This window comes from Podarcis erhardii, assembly GCF_964252035.2.
Source record: "Podarcis erhardii genome assembly, chromosome: 12".
In the NCBI taxonomy this organism is placed as follows: Eukaryota; Metazoa; Chordata; class Lepidosauria; order Squamata; family Lacertidae; genus Podarcis; species Podarcis erhardii.
In genome coordinates, this window is record NC_138513.1 from 33,935,931 (window position 1) to 33,956,993 (window position 21,063).

The following is a 21,063-nucleotide window of genomic DNA, read 5'->3' on the forward strand; positions in this document are numbered from 1 at the left end:
TATCTTTGGCCAAGTAGCAGCAGTGCCGACAAAACTGAGAGTAGGCTTTTGTAAGTGAAAAGCTACAATGGAAATAATGCTGAAGAAAAGGGTTGCCATACATCCAGAATTTCCCGGACATAATCGAAATACTGAAGTCGGAAGCAGTGCCTGGGCGGAAATCAGTGAAATGTTTGGGGAACTCCAGACATGTGTCATTTCTCGCAATTTCCCTTAAAAAGAGCTCAAAAACATCATTTTTTTGCGTTTATGCCAGCAACATTGGGCAAATTTTAAAAAGTTCAACAACTTTTGAGTCCAGATTTTCACTTTTTGAAATATGGCAACCTTACCTAAACACTTAACACAAACTAGGTAAGGTTCACATTTCATCCACAGACCCACTAATTATGTGTTTTGGTATCCGTGAGCATTTTGTGCAATGGGTGAAGTTCATGAATAGTTGACAGATGTTGAATCCATAGAAATAGGAGAATAATAAAGCTATTTAAATGCAAGCATATCAACCTAAATTGTTCAGTCTAAGAGGTAGCAGAAAGAAGTATACTTGGCTTTGTCTTGTTTGGCCTACTCAACAACAAACTACTGCCTCTTAATGACCCACATAGTGATGAGCTCAAACACGAATGCTACCTAAGGATATTGAATCAAACACTTAGATCAAACACTTCAGAGAAAACTTTTAACCACATTACTTTCATCATCTTTCTCTCTCCAAACAATCATCAGATATAGCAAGAAGATACTTCTCCATCAGCATAAGATTCTGAAAACAAGCATGAAGGATTAACTAAAAATTAGGTGCACTCCTTTCAGAGATGTGACTTCTTGGGAAACAGGGATGGGGTGATGTGACTGCATTTGAAGCAGAGGAGACTGAAGAGAGGGAACCGAGAAAGCCCCAGTAAATGAGCTGCAGTCTAGGTGATTTTCCACACAACGCTTGTGGAGTTTAATTTTCACACAATGCACAAAAAGGATGTACTTTGTTTTTACAGAGCTAACAAAGAACTTATTTGATATAGTCATTAAAAGGGAAAGCTTGACAATCCAGGTGTACCACATAGAGACAGACAGACCCTCCAAGTGTCCCTATTTTCCAGGGATAATCCTGGATTTATAGAAGCTGTCCCAGTTTCTGATTTGATCCCAGAATGCCCCACTTTTCCTTAGGACATCCCTAGTTTCATCAGAGAAATTATGGTGGGTTGGTTGGTATCCAACATTGAAGCCATCTGAAGGCAGCCCTGTACAGGAAAGTTTTTTTATTGTTTATTATGCTTTTATATATATATTGGAAGCCACCCAGATGGCTGGGGCAACCTAGTCATACAGGCAGGGTTTGTTTGTTTGTTTGTTGAATAGGGTGTCCCTATTTTCATCAGAGAAATGTTGGACTGTATGCAGTGAGAGAGAGACAGAGTGCTCTTCGCAGAATTTCAATACAGTCTTCATGCAAAAAACTAGATTAGAATGATAATGCTCAAAACAGTTCAGTGTTTAGAAAGTACAAAATGGCTGGGTAAAATAAGTGTTTCTGGTGTGGTTTTCATTAAACCACCAGGATGTGCAGATAATCTGCCCTAATCTACCAGGACTTTTATTTTACAATGATATATTGTAACTCTGCTGGTGTTGACAAATATCTCAGACTATCGCAGACCTTGGTTCTAGCTGATTTAACTCATAAGGGGGCATATAATGATGGTTACATGTGCATTTTTTTGACACAGTGGTGAAGAAAAAAATATCAGAGGAAAAACTAGATGTGATTGAATGTATGATCCAGTCACTTGGACAAGTGTGTGCACAAGCTGAAAACCTAAGAAGTCAAATTTACAAGCTTCCCTCCCACCTCTGTAGTGAGATCTGAGTGGTTCTTTTAGGTAGAGGTGAAATTGGGAAGGGATTTGAAACCCCTTGTCAGTTTCACCTCTGCAGTGAAGGGGCTTCTCTCCACTGGCAGGTGGGAAGAAAGCTTGTCAGTTCTGCTGCTGCTGTTTGCAGCCTTTTTGTGCGAACTGGATAATGCACACTTAGTGCTGAAAATGTAAGTCATGGAGCCACAAATTTGCATATGTAAAATACAAGCATGCATTTGCCAGCTCTCTCGTAACACACGTCCATGTGTACAACCACTCTTTCATGGCTTAAACAAGACTGTTGTTTGGAAAAGTAAGGCTATCCATGACGCCCTATAGGCATTCTGACATTAAGTCAGAATCATGGGGAATTCTGCAGAAATAAAGTCATTAGTTTCACATATCTCTAGTTTTCTCTTCTTTGCACTGGACCCAGGTATTGCTCTCACACTCTGTGGGGCTGCAGGGTGGGGTTTACTAATAGGCAAACTACCGTATTTTTCGCTCTATAAGACGCACCAGACCACAAGACGCACCTAGTTTTTGGAGGAGGAAAACAAGAAAAAAAATATTCTGAATCTTAGAAGCCAGAACAGCAAGAGGGATCGCTGCACAGTGAAAGCAGCAATCCCTCTTGCTGTTCTGGCTTCTGGGATAGCAGCACAGCCTGCATTCGCTCCATAAGACGCACACACATTTCCCCTTATAGAGTGAGTCTTATAGAGCAAAAAATACGCTAAGTCTCTCCCTTGAGCCTCAATTTTTTAGGGGCTTGAAACAGTTGAAGAGGAAAAGGTCCCATCAATCAGGCAATCCACCTTAGCAAATAAGCACTTATAATAAATTCAGTATAAGAGTACCCTTGCCAGTCAAAGGGGGGAAAACCCACATGGAGAAACATCTCTTTTTTTACACTGCCACAGTAAGAATTCATTTCAGCTAGCAAGCCCAGGAGAGTGAGGTGTTAGGAAAGTCCCTTACTTTTCAAAGAAATACTGTGCATTTGTTTAAAAATATTCTATTAAATGTGATTGTAAGTTGGCTCTGATAGAAGCAGACAAAAGGCTATCCAGGCGAAAAACCACAAGTAAGACACTAGCCTAGCTGGAACTTTACACAGCCTGAGTGTGGCTCCCATACGCCTTTAAAATGCCCCAGGAAAGCTATGGGTCACCCTCAGTTTGCACAGGGAACACTGCCTCAGCTTATATCTGCATTATAGTCCATCATCCCAACACTTTGTTTTGCCTCATACCAATTTTCCATCCAACAAATATTGCTCACCAGGCAGTTCCAAAGTGGCACTTTAAAGTTAACTCTGCTCCGATGGGAAGACATTTCTTCCTAGTTTAAACAATACAAACTTCAAATACTAAAAGAAAATGGAAAGGGATTGAGTGGGAGACCTTGTCTCTGAATGCTTCCAGCTCCCTCTTGAAAGCAGGGGGTGTGTAGTTGTTCTTTCAGCTGTGTCACAATCTCTTTTAGATTACCACCAAACACAGATAACAATTTGTACCGAAACAACCAGATTCCAAGTGTGCATATAGGTCTGGTAGCAGGGTCCCAAAAAGGCTTGACGAATTGAAATGAGCTCAATACTAGCAAAATATAATTGCTACTCAAAAGTTGGCAGCTATATTGTAAAGTAGGTTAACCTTGAATGTTTAAACATGTGCTGGTGACTGATGAGTGTTTACCATAGAGAAACACACATATGCATACAAGTGCATGGGTGCTTGTAGTATCTGCTACATGTACCACATTCCCATTACCAACAAGAAATGTGGGTATGCCCACCATGGGAAGAGACCACAGGTAGGTGGGTAGCCTTATGCTCGTAATGAAGATGATTTATTGCATTTCTGAGATGTGCTGGTAAAAAGCAGATCCCACCCCTGTGGATTAATTTTGACAGGTGGCCAAGACTGCCACATCTTAGTCACCTGACATTTTCATTATATCGGATGACTGGCATGTGGTCAGCCGTACCCACCTATCAAAGTTGACCCATGGGGTGGGAGAAGATAAAGATCTGGCCCACCCCCGACTTGTATGCTAAGAGAGACTCAAGGCAACTATAAAATGTAAGGTACAAAATATGAAACTAAGCAACAGGTACAACACAAATACAGTGGTACCTTTGTTCTCAAACTTAATCCATTCTGGGAGTCCGTTCGACTCCCAAAATGGTTCGAAAACCAAGGTACAGCTTCCAATTGGCTGCAAGAGCTTCCTGCACTCTATCGGAAGCCGTGTTGGACATTCAGCACCCGAAAAACGTTCGCAAACTGGAACACTCACTTCTGGGGTGCGGCGTTCAGGAGCCGATTTGTTCGGGAGCCAAGCCATTCGGGAACCAAGGTACCACTGTCCTTTTAATACACTAAATGCAGCAGCTGGTTGAAAATGCCCAGCAGAAAAATAAGTTGTAAGACTCAGCAGATACTATCAAAAACCATCAAACACTGGGAAGTAGAGGATGTTTGCACTCAGCAAAAATATGTTGCTGTTAATGGTAACCTTCTCCATGTCAAAGTCATTAACTACTAGATATTCACTTAGAAAACACGGTCAGATTTTTTTGCTTTTTGCTTTTTGCTTTTTTAAAAGATCCATCACTTATGGGAATATTTATAGACCCTCTCCGAGGGTCTTCTGCTGGTTCCCTCATTGCGAAAAGGGAAGTTACTGGGAACCAGGCAGAGGGCCTTCTCGGTAGTGGTGCCCTCCCTGTGGAACACCTCCCTTCAGATGTCAAGATAAAGAACTATACAACTATTAAAAGACATCTGAAGGCAGCCCTGTATCGGGAAGTTTTTAATGTTTGATGCTTTATTGTGTTTTATATATTTGTAAACTGCCCAGTGTTCCACAAGGCTTGACGATCCCTCAGACTTTCTTGTGAAGCAAGGTGGAGTCCTTGGGGCAATGGAAGCACATGGTTTTAAGATTACAAGTGAAAAATCAGGAACTACATATTTCCATTTAAAAGTACAGTTCCCAGGCTCCCCTGCAACAGTGGATGGTCTCTGCACACTCTTGAGCCTCTGTTGTACTAGGAAACTAATAATTTAAGGATTAAATCTCTGCAGTTGTCAAATAACATTTAAGCCATTTGGGAGGACGACACACCAGTCATAAAAAAGTACTGAGGAAGATCTCCCATGGGTATCTTTCTAAGCTTCCTTGGACTAAGCAACCTCACAGAAAATTTCAACCTTCTCTGAGAAAGCTCAGAAAATCCAATTCAATCCAGAGGTTACTCGTCATCACTAGTTTTCCAGCTGCTGCTTAGTGCTAAGAATAGACTCTACATCTTAGATTATTTTTAAGAAACTCAAAATTTGGATATTGACTTTGATTTTGAGATCCAAGTTCCAAAAGAACATGGGTATAAGTGGCATAGTTTACATTTCAGATTCAAGTAGGGTATTTTGAAGCACAACCCAACTTTCTTTGGCTATCACCACTAGTGTGAAATTCTGTAAAAGTCACTGGCAGTCAGTGCAGATGGTACTGAGATAAAAGGACCATTGCTCTAACTCTGTGTAGGGCAGTTTCTTAGGCCAACTGCCCTAGGAATGCCAGGCAAACCAAACAAATTGTTTTCTGTTCTTCCTTTATGATGTAAACCTAGCATATGATGTAAAGCATCAAGTGATGTAAACCTAGAATAGCTACTGATTCATGTAAACAGCAGGTTTTGCAAAAAGCTTAGGACTGAATGGACCTGGAGACAGAATTCTTCTGCCAAACACACTGTGATATAAATAATTTTGGTTTTCATACTCCACAAGCTTTAGGTGTTAAAAGTCACATGAATCTGAACAAATCAATTATAATTGATAGATTAAATAAGGTAATGAATACATATTTATATATACAAATATATCTTCAATATCCTTACTCTGGGTCGTATGGGGACATTAAGGCTGTTGCAAAATATATCTGCGTATGTGTTCTGAAAAGACTTTAGAAGCGTATCATGGTGAGGTTTGTAAAGTTGAGCAATGTAAGAGATTTTTGTTTTCCTATTTGCAGTATTCCCTTCCTTCCTAATGGGTCGTCTTATGACTTGATCCTAAGACTGGCTTGCACCAGCAAGTGAGTGTGTAGAGGTGGTTCTTCTAATTGTTCTACCACCACAAAGTCCTAGAACATGCCATTATGGTACCAAAGGAATGTGGTGTTGGTGGTGTAAACAAATGATCTTACCATATTCTGTAAAAACAACTACAACTAAACACCACCCCTAGTGATGCAACTACCACAGAAATGCCCATAAGATTTAGGTTGTTATAAGTTGTTCAACTGCAGGTAAGTTCATGTAGGCACACAGCTGGCATACAGTTTGTTGTTTCCACCTGCAGCATTTGCCAATAATGCTAGAACAATATGCTTTTCATCTAATAGTCAAATCCTTGACAGAATAAATGCTTTTGATAAATGGCGAGTCTTGACAGAAAGTGACTGGATTGGTTTCCACAGGCAATGTTGACAAACAATAACCCATTTGCTCAACACTGGACTGTAGAGATAATAGTGGCTCCGATTTGTGCTGAGTAGTGACTCAGCTAAGTGAAAACAAAAATCCAGGGATCTTGAATGCTCTGCCAAGGTGAGTTGCTTGCCAATTTTCCTTCTGCATTTACAGCTAAAAATCTTGTCAAAGCTCCGCTTTTAAATCTATTAAATCTATTGAAATCTATTACCATAAGGATGGGGTACTGTATTGGAAAACACAAGCATTATCATCTCCTGTCCTCATGAGTTACTACACTCAATAGTAAGCAAGGTCAAGAAGGGGGGGGGGGGGCTTTTTTTCCTGATCACTTATCCAAAATGTGAAAGCCTTCTCCCCAGGATCTAAAAAAAGATAAACACATTTCTCAATTTTACACCACTATAGATAGGCCATATTAATCAGATGCAATATAATTTTTTGATTGAAGTAAAGCATATGGATCTGAAAGAGCCCTGCTAAAATATCAACTAGCTCTAAATGTACTGCTAACAGACACCACAGGGTATTCTCGGTATTGTAGCTGGTGTGAATTGCCATTAAAAACCGAAAGACTTTAGGGTGTAAAAAACAATCAAGGAGTTGTTCAAACTGCATGTAATAGCCAAGATCCAGATTCTCATACTATTAGTCACGGTGAATAATACCATTTTCCACAAACACATCAGTTGAAATAGACACAGCTCCATGTAAGACTATTTTGAATGGTTAGCATTTAGCTAACCACCCTAGCATTTAGGGTGGAATGTGTTCAGGGCATCAGATATGATTACATTTTAAGGAAGGCACTTTTAAACTGCTTTCTGTCCTGTTGAACTGGATTGTATACAGACACAGACACACACGTACTTAAAAAGTCCTCTTTTAATCTGAGTTTCTCAGGTGTTCTTTTGAAATCTAGTTCAGAGGTGAGATAGCTTTTTCAACCCGAGAGCCACATTCCCACTTGGTCAATCGTTTGGGGGCCACATGCCGGTGGTACAGGGGGCCAGAGACAAAAGTAAGCAAAGCAATGAACGTAAATGTGGACTTTTTACAGTTGCTTATCTTCCACGCACACTCACACATCTCTTGGTCATCCACCTAGCCAAGCAAGAGGCATTGGATTTGTTCAAGGACAAATCCAAGCTAGGCAAAACCACTCAAGAGGAGCATGGAGCAGGACCCGTGAGGGCTGTGGTCTCAGGAGAGTCCCAAGAGTCAGACAGAGAAGCCAGGAAGGCCATGTTTGCCCCCCAGGCCTGAGGTTCCCAACCCCAGCAGAAGATGCAGTAGACCCATCTCAGGGCAAAGCAGGGCTCCATGGGAATCTAGATGTGCCCTGGAAATGGAGGAGATGATGATTAATTGGAGGAGGCAATGGGGCAGTGAGAATTTTGCACATAGAAGCTCAGAGTTTTCCTACAGAGAGAAGCTTTCCCGGTGATCAGAACTGATAAGCTTTCAAAACAGGCAAATTTAAATATCTCACATGGGCCCATTTGTGTCAGCTCATAAAGTCACTATCACCTGAAGATAGAGCACTTAATACCTCACTACCAAATCTGTGAACTGCCTCCATCTTGGGGTCAATTGCTATGAAAGCTCTGCCTGTGGCATTTAATCTGTATTTCACATATGCAAACAACTGTTTCACGTTGCTGTCATCAAGTGATAAGTATGCCTGTGTGCGTCAATTCTACTTGGCAATTTTTTAAAAAAATATATGAAAAGACGAAGAATAGTGGAGCTTCCTGTGACACAACCGTTGGGCAGCTCGCTCAGCAGGTCTGTGGCATGTGGGGCTTGTACAGGTGCACTGAAACCTGTCCATGTGTGACTCAGTGCAGGAATTGAAGGAAGCCAGGTCTGCATCATCAAACATCCAGGAAAGCCTAAGGCAGAGGACACATTGGATAGGGCAGTGTATTCCTCACTCCACGCAGCTCTTTGCCACTGTCACTTGATCAACCTCAAATGGAGCTTGTGTTTGTGTTGCTCATGCCGCTCCCATCTGCTTTGGGATTGCAGAGATATGACTGGAGAAGAAAATAGCTGGTCTAGGGAGTGTTTGGTTCTCCTCTATGGTCATTTTCTACTGTCATTTGCCTTGCCCAAGGACTTGCGTTGACACTGCTTCACTGGACAACTTAGGTCTGCGGCCGAAGGGACAAAGATGAATTGTACCTGCAAAAGCCCTGGGGTGACTTAAATGTAGTGTGGGGCAGAAATGACAAACAGTGCCCAAATCAAAGCACTCTTATACAGGGTGAGCTACAGTTTAGGAACAGGGAGGGAATTGCTGCTGGATCAGACAAAGGGCCCCCCAATCCAATGACATGGCCTGGATAGCTCAGTTGGTTAGAGCGTGCTGCTGATAACACCAAGGTGGCAGGTTTGATCCCTGTATGGGACAGCTGCATATTCCTGCATTGCAGGGGGTTGGACTAGATGACCCTCAGGGTCCTTTCCTGCAGGTATAAGGTGATGTACAAATTTAAGAAATAAAATAATAAATAAAACTCTACAATTCTATGTTTCTATGTGTTTCCCATGGCAGGCTACCTGGCTCCAATAAGCTTCCCAGGAGTTCATTATGGCAGCGGACACACAACCATGGTTTGTATTCAGTTACACGGTGTCTTGACTTAGTAGTTCATCCATATAGCTGCCACTGCTAATAGACTTATCTTGCATGATTTGGTTTTATTTAAAATGCTATTTAATTTAGGTTTTTATGGGCCACTGGGACCATCCTCAGTGCATGTCCCCCAGCCTCAACCCTTTACAGTAGTACCTCGGGTTAAGAACTTAATTCGTTCCGGAGGTCCGTTCTTAACCTGAAACTGTTCTTAACCTGAGGTACCACTTTAGCTAATGGGGCACCCGCTGCCGCCATGTGATTTCTGTTCTCATCCTGAAGCAAAATTCTTAACCCGAGGTGTTATTTCTGGGTTGGTGGAGTCTGTAATCTGAAGTGTCTGTAACCTGCAGTGTCTGTAACCTGAGGTACCACTGTTTTTGTTTCAAAGGAAAAACACCAGAACCCCATGGCTGATCTGTCTACACTTAAAAATGCTTCTACTCCAAGTCATTCATCCAAGGGAGGTCCACAGACTTCATTCAGGTGGTCTGCAGCATGCAGTAAATAATTATACATTATAATTGAGACAAGAGGAAGAAAAAAATCATGAAGTGGTATGCCAGTACCCTCAGCTATTTTCAAGTGGGAGAAAACGTTTGGGAACCACACGTCTATTGCCATTGCAGGCAAATCTCCTTGCAAGCGTCTCAGAGTCATACTATGAAGCCTTTATCTCATACCGGCAGTCAAATGTGACTACAGGGGAGGGTTTTGGTTCAGTGGCAGAGCGAATGCTCTGTATGCAAAAGGTCCTAGGATCAATCCCTGACATTTCCAAGTAGGGATGGAAAAGATTCCTGTCCAATATCTTAGAGAATGGCTGCTAGTCAGTTTATACGGAGCTAGATGGACCAGTGATCTGACATATTATATTGCAAGTTCCTGTTTTCCTAACTCTTGGCAGTTATGAAAGCAGAACAAATGTCTTTCAGGTCCTGCTGCATTCAATTTGCTTTTGTTTGGGGTTCTGTTTGTTTCTAAAGTAATTATTTCCATGATAATTATGAAACAAACTTCATGTGAAGTTTTTTGGAAGCAGCTACCATTCTAATGTGGGTCTGAAACAGCATTGAATCTTTACAAAATTGCGCTGTTGATAGTCACGGTGCCTGCTAGCGGTAGCTACACATTTTATTCATTCATTCGTTTTACATTATACTGCTTTTCTAGGAAAATATTTCAGGATGGTTTCTATGTTCTCCCTAATGGGCAATGTTTGGACAAATGAATGAAATCATCTACATGCTGATGTAGAAATCTTTGCAAATTACATTTTGTCATATCTTGTGGTGACTTCTATGACTGCATATGCCGGAAACTAGTTACTGAAAGCAGTATCACCAAACAAAATAGGGTTTAAATTCAAACAAAAAAATATGGAGTATAGCAGAGCAAAATTGTGCAGGGTAGGTTACAAGAGAGAGAGAGAATGAGAATTGAAACAGATCTTCCTTCCCTTCTGTGCAGGTGTGTGTGTGTGTGTGTGTGTGTTACTAGTTTTAAAAATATTTCTCGCAAGTTGAATATAAAAATGCATAAATACATAACTTTAAGAACTACCAATAACATTATTCCACTGCATTAACAATAGTTAATCCAACAGAACCTAAAATAGTGTGTGAACAGAATATAAACATCACATCAGTAGCCTCCTTACAATCATTCCCCCAAAAAGTGTAGAAAGAAAAGATAGGTCTTGAAGGCTTTCTTCCATATTTATATGGATGTGACCTGCCTGATCAGGCCATCAATAAGAAAGCCTCTCCCATGTGCCTGCCAATCTTACTGTTCTCATAGGTGGAAAAATAAGCAGAGTAGTCTGGATCATGTTCAGATATGACTTTTAAGGCTGATATCAGGAAAGCCTATAGTTCTAGGTTAGAAAGAGCCTTCCAAAATCTCCACATTTCTCAGGCCCTCCCATGGCTATACAGTGGTACCTCTGGTTACAAACTTAATTCATTCCGGAGGTCCGTTCTTAACCTGAAACCGTTCTTAACCTCAGGTACCACTTTAGCTAATGGGGCCTGTTGCTGCCTCCGCACAGCCGGAGCACGATTTCTGTTCTCATCCTGGAGCAAAGTTCTTAACCCGAGGTAGTACTTCCAGGTTAGCGGAGTCTGTAACCCAAAGTGTTTGTAACCCGAGGTACCATTGTATTAGAGAACAGGAATTTTTCCAGGTGTGTGTGTTTGTGAAGAGCAAATTAGAACATTGAAACAGGGAGCACAAAAGCTAAGAATCTGGAGATTATGGTTCACAAAGAGGGGTGCAATTTATGTTGGGAAGGAATAATCCACGTTCTGTCCTGAGGTTGAAGACTTGACACCCTTCACACAAGAAGTCAAAATCATCTGCTTTGATAACATGATGGCCATGTTAGGGCCTTCCTTTCACAGAAGTCAGAAAGTGCTCCTAGAGGCCACCCCACAAGGCCTCATCATAGAGCTTCAATCCAGATTTCCACCAACTCTGCTTAGAATGGACGTCAAGGCATCTGGAAGGTCTTCTCCAACTGAGCTTGGCTGAGCTCTTCCAGGACAACATAAGCTATCACAGGGACCCACTCCATGCCCTTTGGAACCTAATCTTAAATCTGCTCTTTTCTGCCTGTATCTTGCCTGAGCTCCTCCATCCTGCTGCCAATTGTTCTAGATTCAAGCCAAAAGCTGCTGTAGAAAAAGCACGGCATAGGGACCGTTTAGTGCATAGATACGACAGGACAGAAGGGCTCAAGCCATGGAGCTCCTCTCAGCATGCTTGGCCTTCATGCAAACACATGACCTTTAGCTTCATTTCGTGTTTATTCTTTGTATCTCGTCTTGACAAGTAGTATGGTATTGTTAAACATTCTGTAAGATGCTTTGAACACTACTTGAGCTAACAAAAATTAATTGAGATCCAAGGACTAGCATATGTAATGTACAAGCGTATGTGGGATTGAATAAATTGTGAATGAGTTGGAGGCAGGAGGGGGAAACTGCATGCTCTCCAATATTTCTCTGATGAAAATAGGAACATCCCATAATGATCGTTTTACTATTTCTACCCCACACATCTTATTGGGTTGCCCCAGCACTCTGGGCAGCTTCCAACATATATAAAAACATAATAAAACATTAGACATTAAAAAACTTCCCTAGACAGGGCTGCCTTCAGACGGCTCAGGAGTTATATAACTCCATAACCTCCAACATTTATCCAATGAAAATAGGGACATTCTAAGGATATGTCGGGAAGGTAAACAGCATTTCCATGTGCTGCTCTGGTTCGCCAGAAGCGGCTTAATCATGCTGGCCACATGACCCGGAAGCTGTATGCCGGCTTCCTCGGCCAGTAAAGCGAGATGAGCGCCGCAAACCCAGAGTCGGTCACGACTGGACCTAATGGTCAGGGGTCCCCTTTACCTTTAAGGATAGAGGGTACATTCCAGGATCAAATCAGAAACTGGGACAGCTTCTGTAAATCAGGGGTGTCCCTGGAAAATAGGGACACTTGAAGGGTCTGGAACTGCTTCTGACATACCCAAACACATGACAAAACAGAGGGCAGTAAAAACTGGGGAAAGCAGTCCCAAACAACACAGGGAACAGCAATATTTCTGTAGCAACATCTCCAAAATTAATTTCATACAACCAGGCTGCAGTTTCAAATATTTGTTAGGCAACCATTGTGTTCAAACCAGGCTGACCTGTGCTCCAGTGCCCTTCCATATAATGAGGTTAATGAGGCAACTGAGTGAAGCATCTTTCCATACTCAGCCCTAGCAATTTGATTTGAGGGCTTCGGGTCTTGGGTATTTTTGTCCAGAATAAGGTCTCTTATTCTCCTCTTAAGGCTGCCGTTCATCTGTGAAATTCAGTTGTAACACTAATCTTTGCAGCAAATTATATGTAATAGCCCATTTCTCAAAAAGCAAGGCAATACAGTTCTTACTGAATGTTAAGAGCATTTCACAGTCTAATGTAAAATGCAAATATTTTCTTCTCAAGGTCAGATATCTGAGCAAATATGAGTTGTGATCTCCTTCACAGAATTTTGTTTAAAGGAGATAAGACATTGTGGATATATTGAATAATCTGTAACAATTAAAGGATTGCTAAAATGAGATATATATATATATATATATATATATATATATATATATATACACACACACACACACATACATACTGGACATACACAAATTAGAAACATAAACCAAAATACTATTAACTTTCAATATATATTACTGTACATGAGGGCTTTTTTTCAGCCAGAACTTGACGGAAATTAATTCCAGCACTTCTCAGGTGGGCGCCATTGCCGTTCCAAGAGAACGAGGAAGGTGTTCATGGTGAGTTCTGGCACCTCTTTTTCTAGAAAAATAACACTGCTGTACATAACAGTCAATGCCCATCGCATAATCCTATGGAAGGATAATGGTTAATATCATGAGCTATGTGCCCTGAAATCATGGGTTCAGATTTCCGTTTTACTCATGAAGTCACTTTAAGGAGGCCATTATTTCTTCAGCCTCTGGAAAACAGTAAGAAGGAATTAATAATACTGGTCTACCTTACAAAGGCTGAAGGAAGGTTTCATGAAACAATATATGTGGAAAAACTTTAATCCCTAAGGAGCATTACTGTATAAGTACTGCTTACTATAATTTTATGCATAGTACCATTAGTAGTACTAATAGCATAATGGTTTCCAGTTGGGAGTGGGGAAGTATATTATGGCATGTGGTGCTAATGACAGTTGTTAGAAATTTCCTTAAGGAAAATACAGCTCTTCACTATCACATTTTGTTTGAATAAATGTTTCAAGTTAGAAGCCACTGTGAAGCATGAAACTGTCAATTAATATGTTTGAGCAATTTCGCCACTTGCAAAGAGGTATATTGGGAGTGCCTATTATCAAAAGAATGCATATAACTTATCTTTTAAACAAACCTCCCATATTTTCATAAAATTCCTGCAGCCAGAGAAATGTCCAATAAACAAGCATGTGATATGTCCACAACACTTTGTAAGCAGAAGATACTAAAGGAATTTGTAATGTTTCTGCTTGCTAATGATTATTCCACAAAATGCTTTCTCCCTGTTAATGTATTTATCTACCCACTATTTCAGAATACACACTTTACACTTTGCAATATGAAACATGCCAAGGGGTATATTTTTGAATTTCATGATTCTCCAACTTGATTCTCTTCAGAAACATTCTTCTTTCGCAATCAACATCCATTATGTATTAACAGCCCAGTTTTATTGCTTATGCTGATTGTAAAATACTGTGCAGTGAACAGCTCAGTATAAATGGTGTCTGAAAGCATTTTATTTTTTAATGTGTCGTCTTAAAGATTTGGTCTGATTCATTCTTCCATACATGAAGATAAGCAGAACTAGAAAGAGGAGGTTTTGCCTGTATATAACCTTCCACAATACACGCTGCAGCTTCTTCTAAACAAATCGGAACTGTTGAAGCACTTTCCATGAAATGGCAAGTGATTTATTTCATATTTCCAATATATATTTTCTTTAAAGTGCCTCTGAGATTTGTGTGGAGGGGGGCATATTTTCTCTCATGACTCATCCACCATGAATTTCTCATTTACGAAACTATGTTAGAAGTAAAAAGTGATATTCAATGAAGGAATATGAAGGCTGACAAGATCATATCCACTACTGTATTCACAATAATAGAGAACTGGCCCTAGTAACTGCTAAACTGCATGGGAGAATGTGACAGATTTCTCTGCTGCTTCCATTTACAGAGGACCATGCACTCCCCCAAAACAGATAGGCGCTGATAGATTAAGCACATTGTTGCTATATATTTCGCCGTAAAATACAGAGAGAGAACAGCAAGAGTAATGGAAGCGTCTCAAACATGGCAGTACTGCAGCAAAAACAATAAGAGGAAAGCATTGCCAGAGTCGGCTGTTCCTCTTGTAGCATCCCTCTTTAGAAGAACATTTCTACAAAATGGGGTGATTTATATACACGCTGCCATCATTCCGTTGCAGAGGTTATGGGATTTTCAGAGCTAGCATGCACAATCATGTAATTGCAGTATTACCGAAGCATTTATTCTGATTGACATCGTGGCTGGCTCACAAACCCCCTCAAAAATGCCTTTTCCTTCAAGCTACATCTCTCCTGAGCGCAAGGAAAGAAGCGCATGTTGCATTTAAACCTCAGCAAACCTCACATGCCACGGGTGAACCTGGGGCCTTGCAATAGTGCTAAATGACGACCCGGGATGGGAGAATGGAGTGTACTTCACAATATCGACTGCGCTGTAAGGATAAATATCGGCAGTAGTAGATACTTGATGTCAGATCTATTAAAATAGACGAGGCCTACTGGAAGCAAATGATCTGTCAGTCATAACAGTGTTCCTGTGTGAACCAGAATCTACTGCACAGGAGTAGAGCAAGTCCCCAGGTACCACTTTGTAATATTACCTCCATAGCACTGACAACCACCCACAGTCTTTTTTTAACATGTGGAGAAGGTTCACAGCAGATTCCTTTTCCAGTACTAAATGATTGAGATAATTAACCTAGACAGATGTGCATGTTTTTTTTTAAAAAAAAACCAAATCTAATGTAAAATATGCTACAAATATTACTTGCCAATATTTACATGCTTTAGGCTTGATTCTTGTGAGAGGTTCTATGAGCGCAACATAAACCACATCGGATCATGTAGCGTTTGGTAGGAATGATCTTTGCCTAAGGCCCGGAAGAGGGGCTGCCAGTCAGAACTGGCAATACTGTGCTGGGTGGGGTAGAAGAATGTACTATGCTATATATAGGAGTTAGAGCTGCACATGAGCACAGTGCTCTAATTCCTTATGTCCCATTAATTCATGGGACATACGTAGGCCAACATCTTGGCTGATTGTGCCCATGATTAGACACAGAATCATAGAGTTGAAAGGGACTCTGAGGAACACCCAGACCAACCCCCTGCAGTCCAGACTAAGGTGAGCGAAGGTCTCATTGAAATCAATGGGACAAGTTAGTCACAACTTAAAACTTCCATTTTATCACATGGTAGCTAAATTCAGCTAGCACAGTCTGAATCCAACCCACTAAAAATATCATTAAAACAAACAACGTAACAGTCACCCCGATCTCAACAGAGTCAGTGGGAATAGATAATTCTGCTGCAATTCCACCAGAAGATCAAAGTGATGAACTCTAGTCATTTGAAAAGATGTATGAAAAGATTATGAAGCCAATCCGCATCTGGTGAGCAGAAAGTAAAATGTTATCAATTATAGCACATATCGACTACATCCATGATTTTATTAAGAGATGAAAATGGGTGCCCAAAGGTGAGTTTAGAAAGAGGCTACATACGCACAGGAGCAAATTTCAGCCATGAAAAATGTGCATACAATCTATAGAAATGTTTGGAGCAGGCAGAGGAGGCCGGTTCCTAGCTAGTCTGTTTTCAAGCTTTGAAACGCAGTGGGTGGTATGCTATACCATAACATTACCCTAATTAGAAGCATTTTAATGGTAGGGCCTAGTAAAGTGAATAAAATGTTTACCTGCAGGACAAATTTTCCTGTCTCTTGTAAAACTTTTAACATAGCTTAGCAACACTTTACATAAAGCCACCCAAAAGATGCAGAAGAAAGAAGAAATTTCAAAAGAGAACTAGCATTGCAGTTTTGCAAACCTACATAAATATATATGTGTGCTTTTCATACATCTATTTTCTAAATATAGTGTGCTTATTATATGCCATTGTTCTCCTGAAGAAAGGGTCCGTGAATGGTGCTCAGCCTTCCATTTGGTCAAGGCTGTCCAAGTTAAGGCTGTTTCATTCTATTCCTAGCAGGGACAGGTGAGATTATAAGCTTTAGACTTCTGTCAGTATGAACAAGAGACTCTCCACAATAGCTAGAGAAAATCAAGAAAGCAGGATTTAGGCTGTGTGCTCTGAACATGATCTACTACTGAAAAGGAACTCCCTCCCCTATTTGAACAAGAAGGTCAGGCAGAATAAAGTATGCCCAAAAGCTGCCTAACTGCAGTCTTAGTTGCTGAGCCCTCTTAGGCGGCAGATTCCCTATAAAGTGACACGATGATGCTCCACAATAAATAATTAAAAACTTAAATCAGAGTACACATCCAGATTAATTTGAATGGCTGATCAATGCATCCAGTAAAAGACACTTTGAACAGTGAAACCATGCTGAACAAAACATTAAGCCCTCGGACCCTTATGACACAAGTAAAGGAACATCCCAAAAGATTCATTTTATTCATTACAGAGCAGATGGCTTGCACCTAGTGTCAATGAAACCTACAGCTGCAGTCATATGTAACATTGATCGCAGGTCTTTGCCAAGATCAAAGACACAACTATTGCAAAACTGAGTACAGAGAAATCTATCCTAATAGCTCTCCTAGCAGCACATCTAAGTACCATTATTAAAGGGGACGCCTCCAAGAAGAGAAACAGGTAGCTGAAATCCCAACTTTTAAAATTGCATATAGGAAAAATACTTTTGCTCATTGCGACCTTTTGGAAAGCACAGAACTGACAATATCAGGCACCGCAGCGATAAAAAGAAATTGTTGCTTCCCCACCTCCTCATCTAACGATGTACAGGAATTTAACACTTCCCCTCTTCAACAAGACAAGATTTACAAAGGAATTAAAGTTTTCTGGGAGATGTGCAGACAACTTTCAATACAGGGTACATTTACTGTATTGCTTCAGGGAAATTGGGGAGGTGGAGGAACAGTCTATGAAATACTGAAATGAATGAGGATGGCATGTGCTAGCAGAAATAAAAATGGAATTTACTGGAAATGAAACTGGAACTGACATAAACCTAGCAGAATACGCAAGGAAGACTTCCTCGAAGTGCCAAGTCAACTCTTGGTTTAATATTTGATGAAAGAAAGCTGCTGACCAGCCCAGGATTCCCCTGCTTTCTAGCTGTACATCACTGAACATCATTCAGCTGCCTTATAAACTCTAGCTTAGTTTCCAAGTCAGCATAAGAGGAGATTCCCCCTTTTCATGTTATTAAGACACGAATTCTTTCCTCGCAGCAAGTTGTAGTTTGTATCCTATGGTCTCTCCGAGCTCTCGGCGTTGCAGTGCTAGGCTACTAAACACACACAAACACTTCCGAGCTCCAGCATGTTTCTCTGCTAGGAGACATGCAGTCAGTTGCGGCTAATAAACCCGAGGAAGCTCTCCCATCGGAACTCAGCGCCGCACAAACATTTCGAACCGCTCCAAGACCTTCCGGAGCCTTCTCAGCCCCCACCATGCGCTCGTTGCCTGGCGCGCTGGGCTGGCAAGATCCAGAGATCTGGGAATCTCTGCGGGGGGGGGGGGGGAGTATTCGGTAAAGGAGCCAAGAGCTGTGCCGAGAGAAGAAAGGCATTGTGTTTCTCCTCTCTCGGAATCGAAGCGAAAGGGGGCTTTTCAATGGGAATGGCTAAAAATAGTTGCGCAGAGACTTCAGAATCCCAGATCGTGCGGCAATGGCTCGTACATTATGGCATTAAGTTTGCCTCCAACTTCCCACGCTTCGCAAGCCTCGCTGCAGATGGCACACAGGTTCATTTTGGGGTGGGGGCGGTGGGGGACGCCAGCGGGGGTGGCGATCCTCGCCGTTAGCCGGAGCTATTTGCGCCTAAACAGAGCGAAGGCACGACGAGCAAAGACAGGCGTGCGGAGCAGCCTGAGACAATGGAATCCTCCTTTGCAACAGCTTGTGTGTTTGCGCGCGTGTGTGTGGTGTGTGTGAATGAAGTGGTCTGGCTTCCCGAAGCAGCGAAATGCACCCACGGAGAATGAGAAACAAACAAACACACACACACACACACACACACACACACACAACGTTCACAGTCCGTCCTGCTGGAGAGAAAGAAGATGCGAGGCAGAAGGAAGGATGGCACTAGCAGAGAGACTTACCAAAATACATTATGTTTCTCATTAACCATGCAGCCAGGATCCGCGCGCTGTGCGTTCAGCATTAGCTCCCGCGCCGAGGTGCTGCGATGCAAAGCGGAGCGAGCCGCTTTCATGCTACTACTACATAGTGTGGAAATTTCCCAGCCTCGGAGAGAGAGAGCGAGAGAGAGAGAGAGAGCAGCGTGAGCCTCCTTGGGATCAGGGCTTTGAAGGCAGTCTTCTTCTCCCTGATACAATCCCTCACTGATTTAGCATTGACTCTCGCTGCATGCTGCACTGCCCATTCTTACTGTAATCTGACTCCTCCTTGTGATGTCCTTGCCGTGCCTGTGACATCAAGGCGAGGAGTACTACACAAAACACATTTCTTCCCTCTTCTCCCCTTTGCGTGGGTTTCCTTGCCAAGACCCCGGGTTGAAAGTAACGCTGCCTCTCGCTAAATCTTATATAGTAAGGCAGGCGCGCGCACACACACAGACACACTCACGCTGGCATCAAAGGGAACCACTGACACAGTGTGTTGCAGAAGGGTGGGGTGAGGGCGTGCGAGACAAAGCTGGTATTGTTTTAACATATCTCACCACCGCTAAGGGAATGGTAAGCTCTTAAGTGCTCTGTGTTGGCAGAAGCAGCTCGGTGCCAACGGAGGTGGTGATGAGTGCTGAGTTCTGATGGCAAAGGAAAAGGCGTTGGGGGCTCAAACCTGCCTGGGAGGTCTTACTCACCTGTAACCACAAGCCCACATGAATGGGAACTAGTGAATGGGGTAAAAAAGGGACGCGGGTGGCGTTGTGGTCTAAACCACTGAGCTGCTTGGGCTTGCTGATCAAAAGGTTGGCGGTTCGAATCCCCACAACGGGGTGAGCTTCCGTTGCTCTGTCCCAGCTCCTGCCAACCTAGCAGTTTGAAAGCATGCCAGTGCAAGTAGATAAATAGGTACTGCTGTGGTGGGAAGGTAAACGGCGTTTCTGTGTGATCTGGTTTCTGGCAAGGTGTTCCATAGCACCAGAAGCAGTTTAGTCATGCTGGCCACATGACCCGAAAAGCTATCTGTAGACAAATGCCGGCTTCCTCGGCCTGAAAGTGAGATGAGCGCTGCAACCCCATAGTCACCTTTGGCTGGACCTAACCATCCAGGAGTCCTTTACCTTTACTTGTAATAGTGAGTGGGAGCAGAAAGGCACTCTGCATATGTTCAGGGTCTGTTGAACATGGCTAAAAGGGTAGGAAATTAAGAGCGCAGGTGATAATGTGAGATGAGTGTGACTTGCAACAAAATGTTGCAGTGGGAAGTGTTCCTGTTCATGGTCAGCCAGCTAGCTCCTCTTCCAGAATCCTCATTCCATCACACTCCCCAACCAGTCAGAGAGCAACCTGTGCCCACTGAGCATGCTCAGTCTTTGCTGGCTGTTTGGGACCACAGGTTCCCAGTTCCTCCAAGCCTGTTGCTGCCTCATTTCTTGTGCCGAGATGGTATTGTTCTAGCTACGCAACAACTCTGACTCTGAGAATGAGTTTAGTATTTGTATATGGGATATGTGAGCCCCAAAGATGCAATCTTGGCAATTCCTTGGCTCATGCTAAACCCAGATTATATGCAAATTAAAAGTTCTATCAAAGTTATTTTAAGCAAAGTATTGCATTTCTCCCCCAATCCCAGCTCCAAATGAAATAAACAGTGCTGGCAGTGCATACCATCAAAGTCTTGTGTGAATCACCTCTCTGTCATCACAGTGCCACACACAGATGACAACAGAAGCATCGTATGGCCTAATTCTAATAGATTCGTAATGGCAAATCTAATTCCCTTTTAATAAAGAGAAGGGAATAGAGAGATATAATGAGGGCCCAGCCCTTTCATTGTTTAGCTCAGGATACAAGCAACAAGAATATGGTGATAGAAGAAGATGGAAGAAGAAGAAGAAGATCTGGTCTTGTTGTCTATAAGAAAAAATGGATGTCTTGGGTCAGTTTACACATGACCTGAGACACTATTGCAACTGACATCTTGGAATGGGGGTAAGCAGCAGTCTCTGGAGACAGAGAACAAAGACACAGATACTAAAATGCACTTGTACTTCTAAGAGGAGGTGCCCCAGGTCAGAT

At 42.1% G+C, this 21,063-nt stretch overlaps 1 protein-coding gene and 1 long non-coding RNA gene across 13 annotated transcripts in view; one reads left to right on the forward strand and one right to left on the reverse strand.

The window, feature by feature from the left end:
* ZNF385D (zinc finger protein 385D) overlaps positions 1 to 21,063 on the reverse strand; it is a 583,216-nt gene that overhangs the window by 158,197 nt on the left and 403,956 nt on the right. The window contains exon 1 of one of the 12 annotated variants that reach the window (XM_081882145.1): positions 19,248 to 19,406. The exons of the other annotated variants lie outside the window; for them this stretch is intronic. Within the exon in view, the coding sequence (XP_081738271.1) occupies positions 19,248 to 19,293 (46 nt within the window). The 5' untranslated portion in view covers positions 19,294 to 19,406. Of the gene's footprint in view, positions 1 to 19,247; positions 19,407 to 21,063 lie in introns of those variants that run through there. 12 annotated transcript variants of the gene reach the window in all.
* On the forward strand, positions 2,223 to 2,737 carry LOC309325848. The gene is made up of 2 exons (XR_014150070.1): positions 2,223 to 2,356; positions 2,604 to 2,737. It is a non-coding gene; the product is annotated as an uncharacterized lncRNA (long non-coding RNA).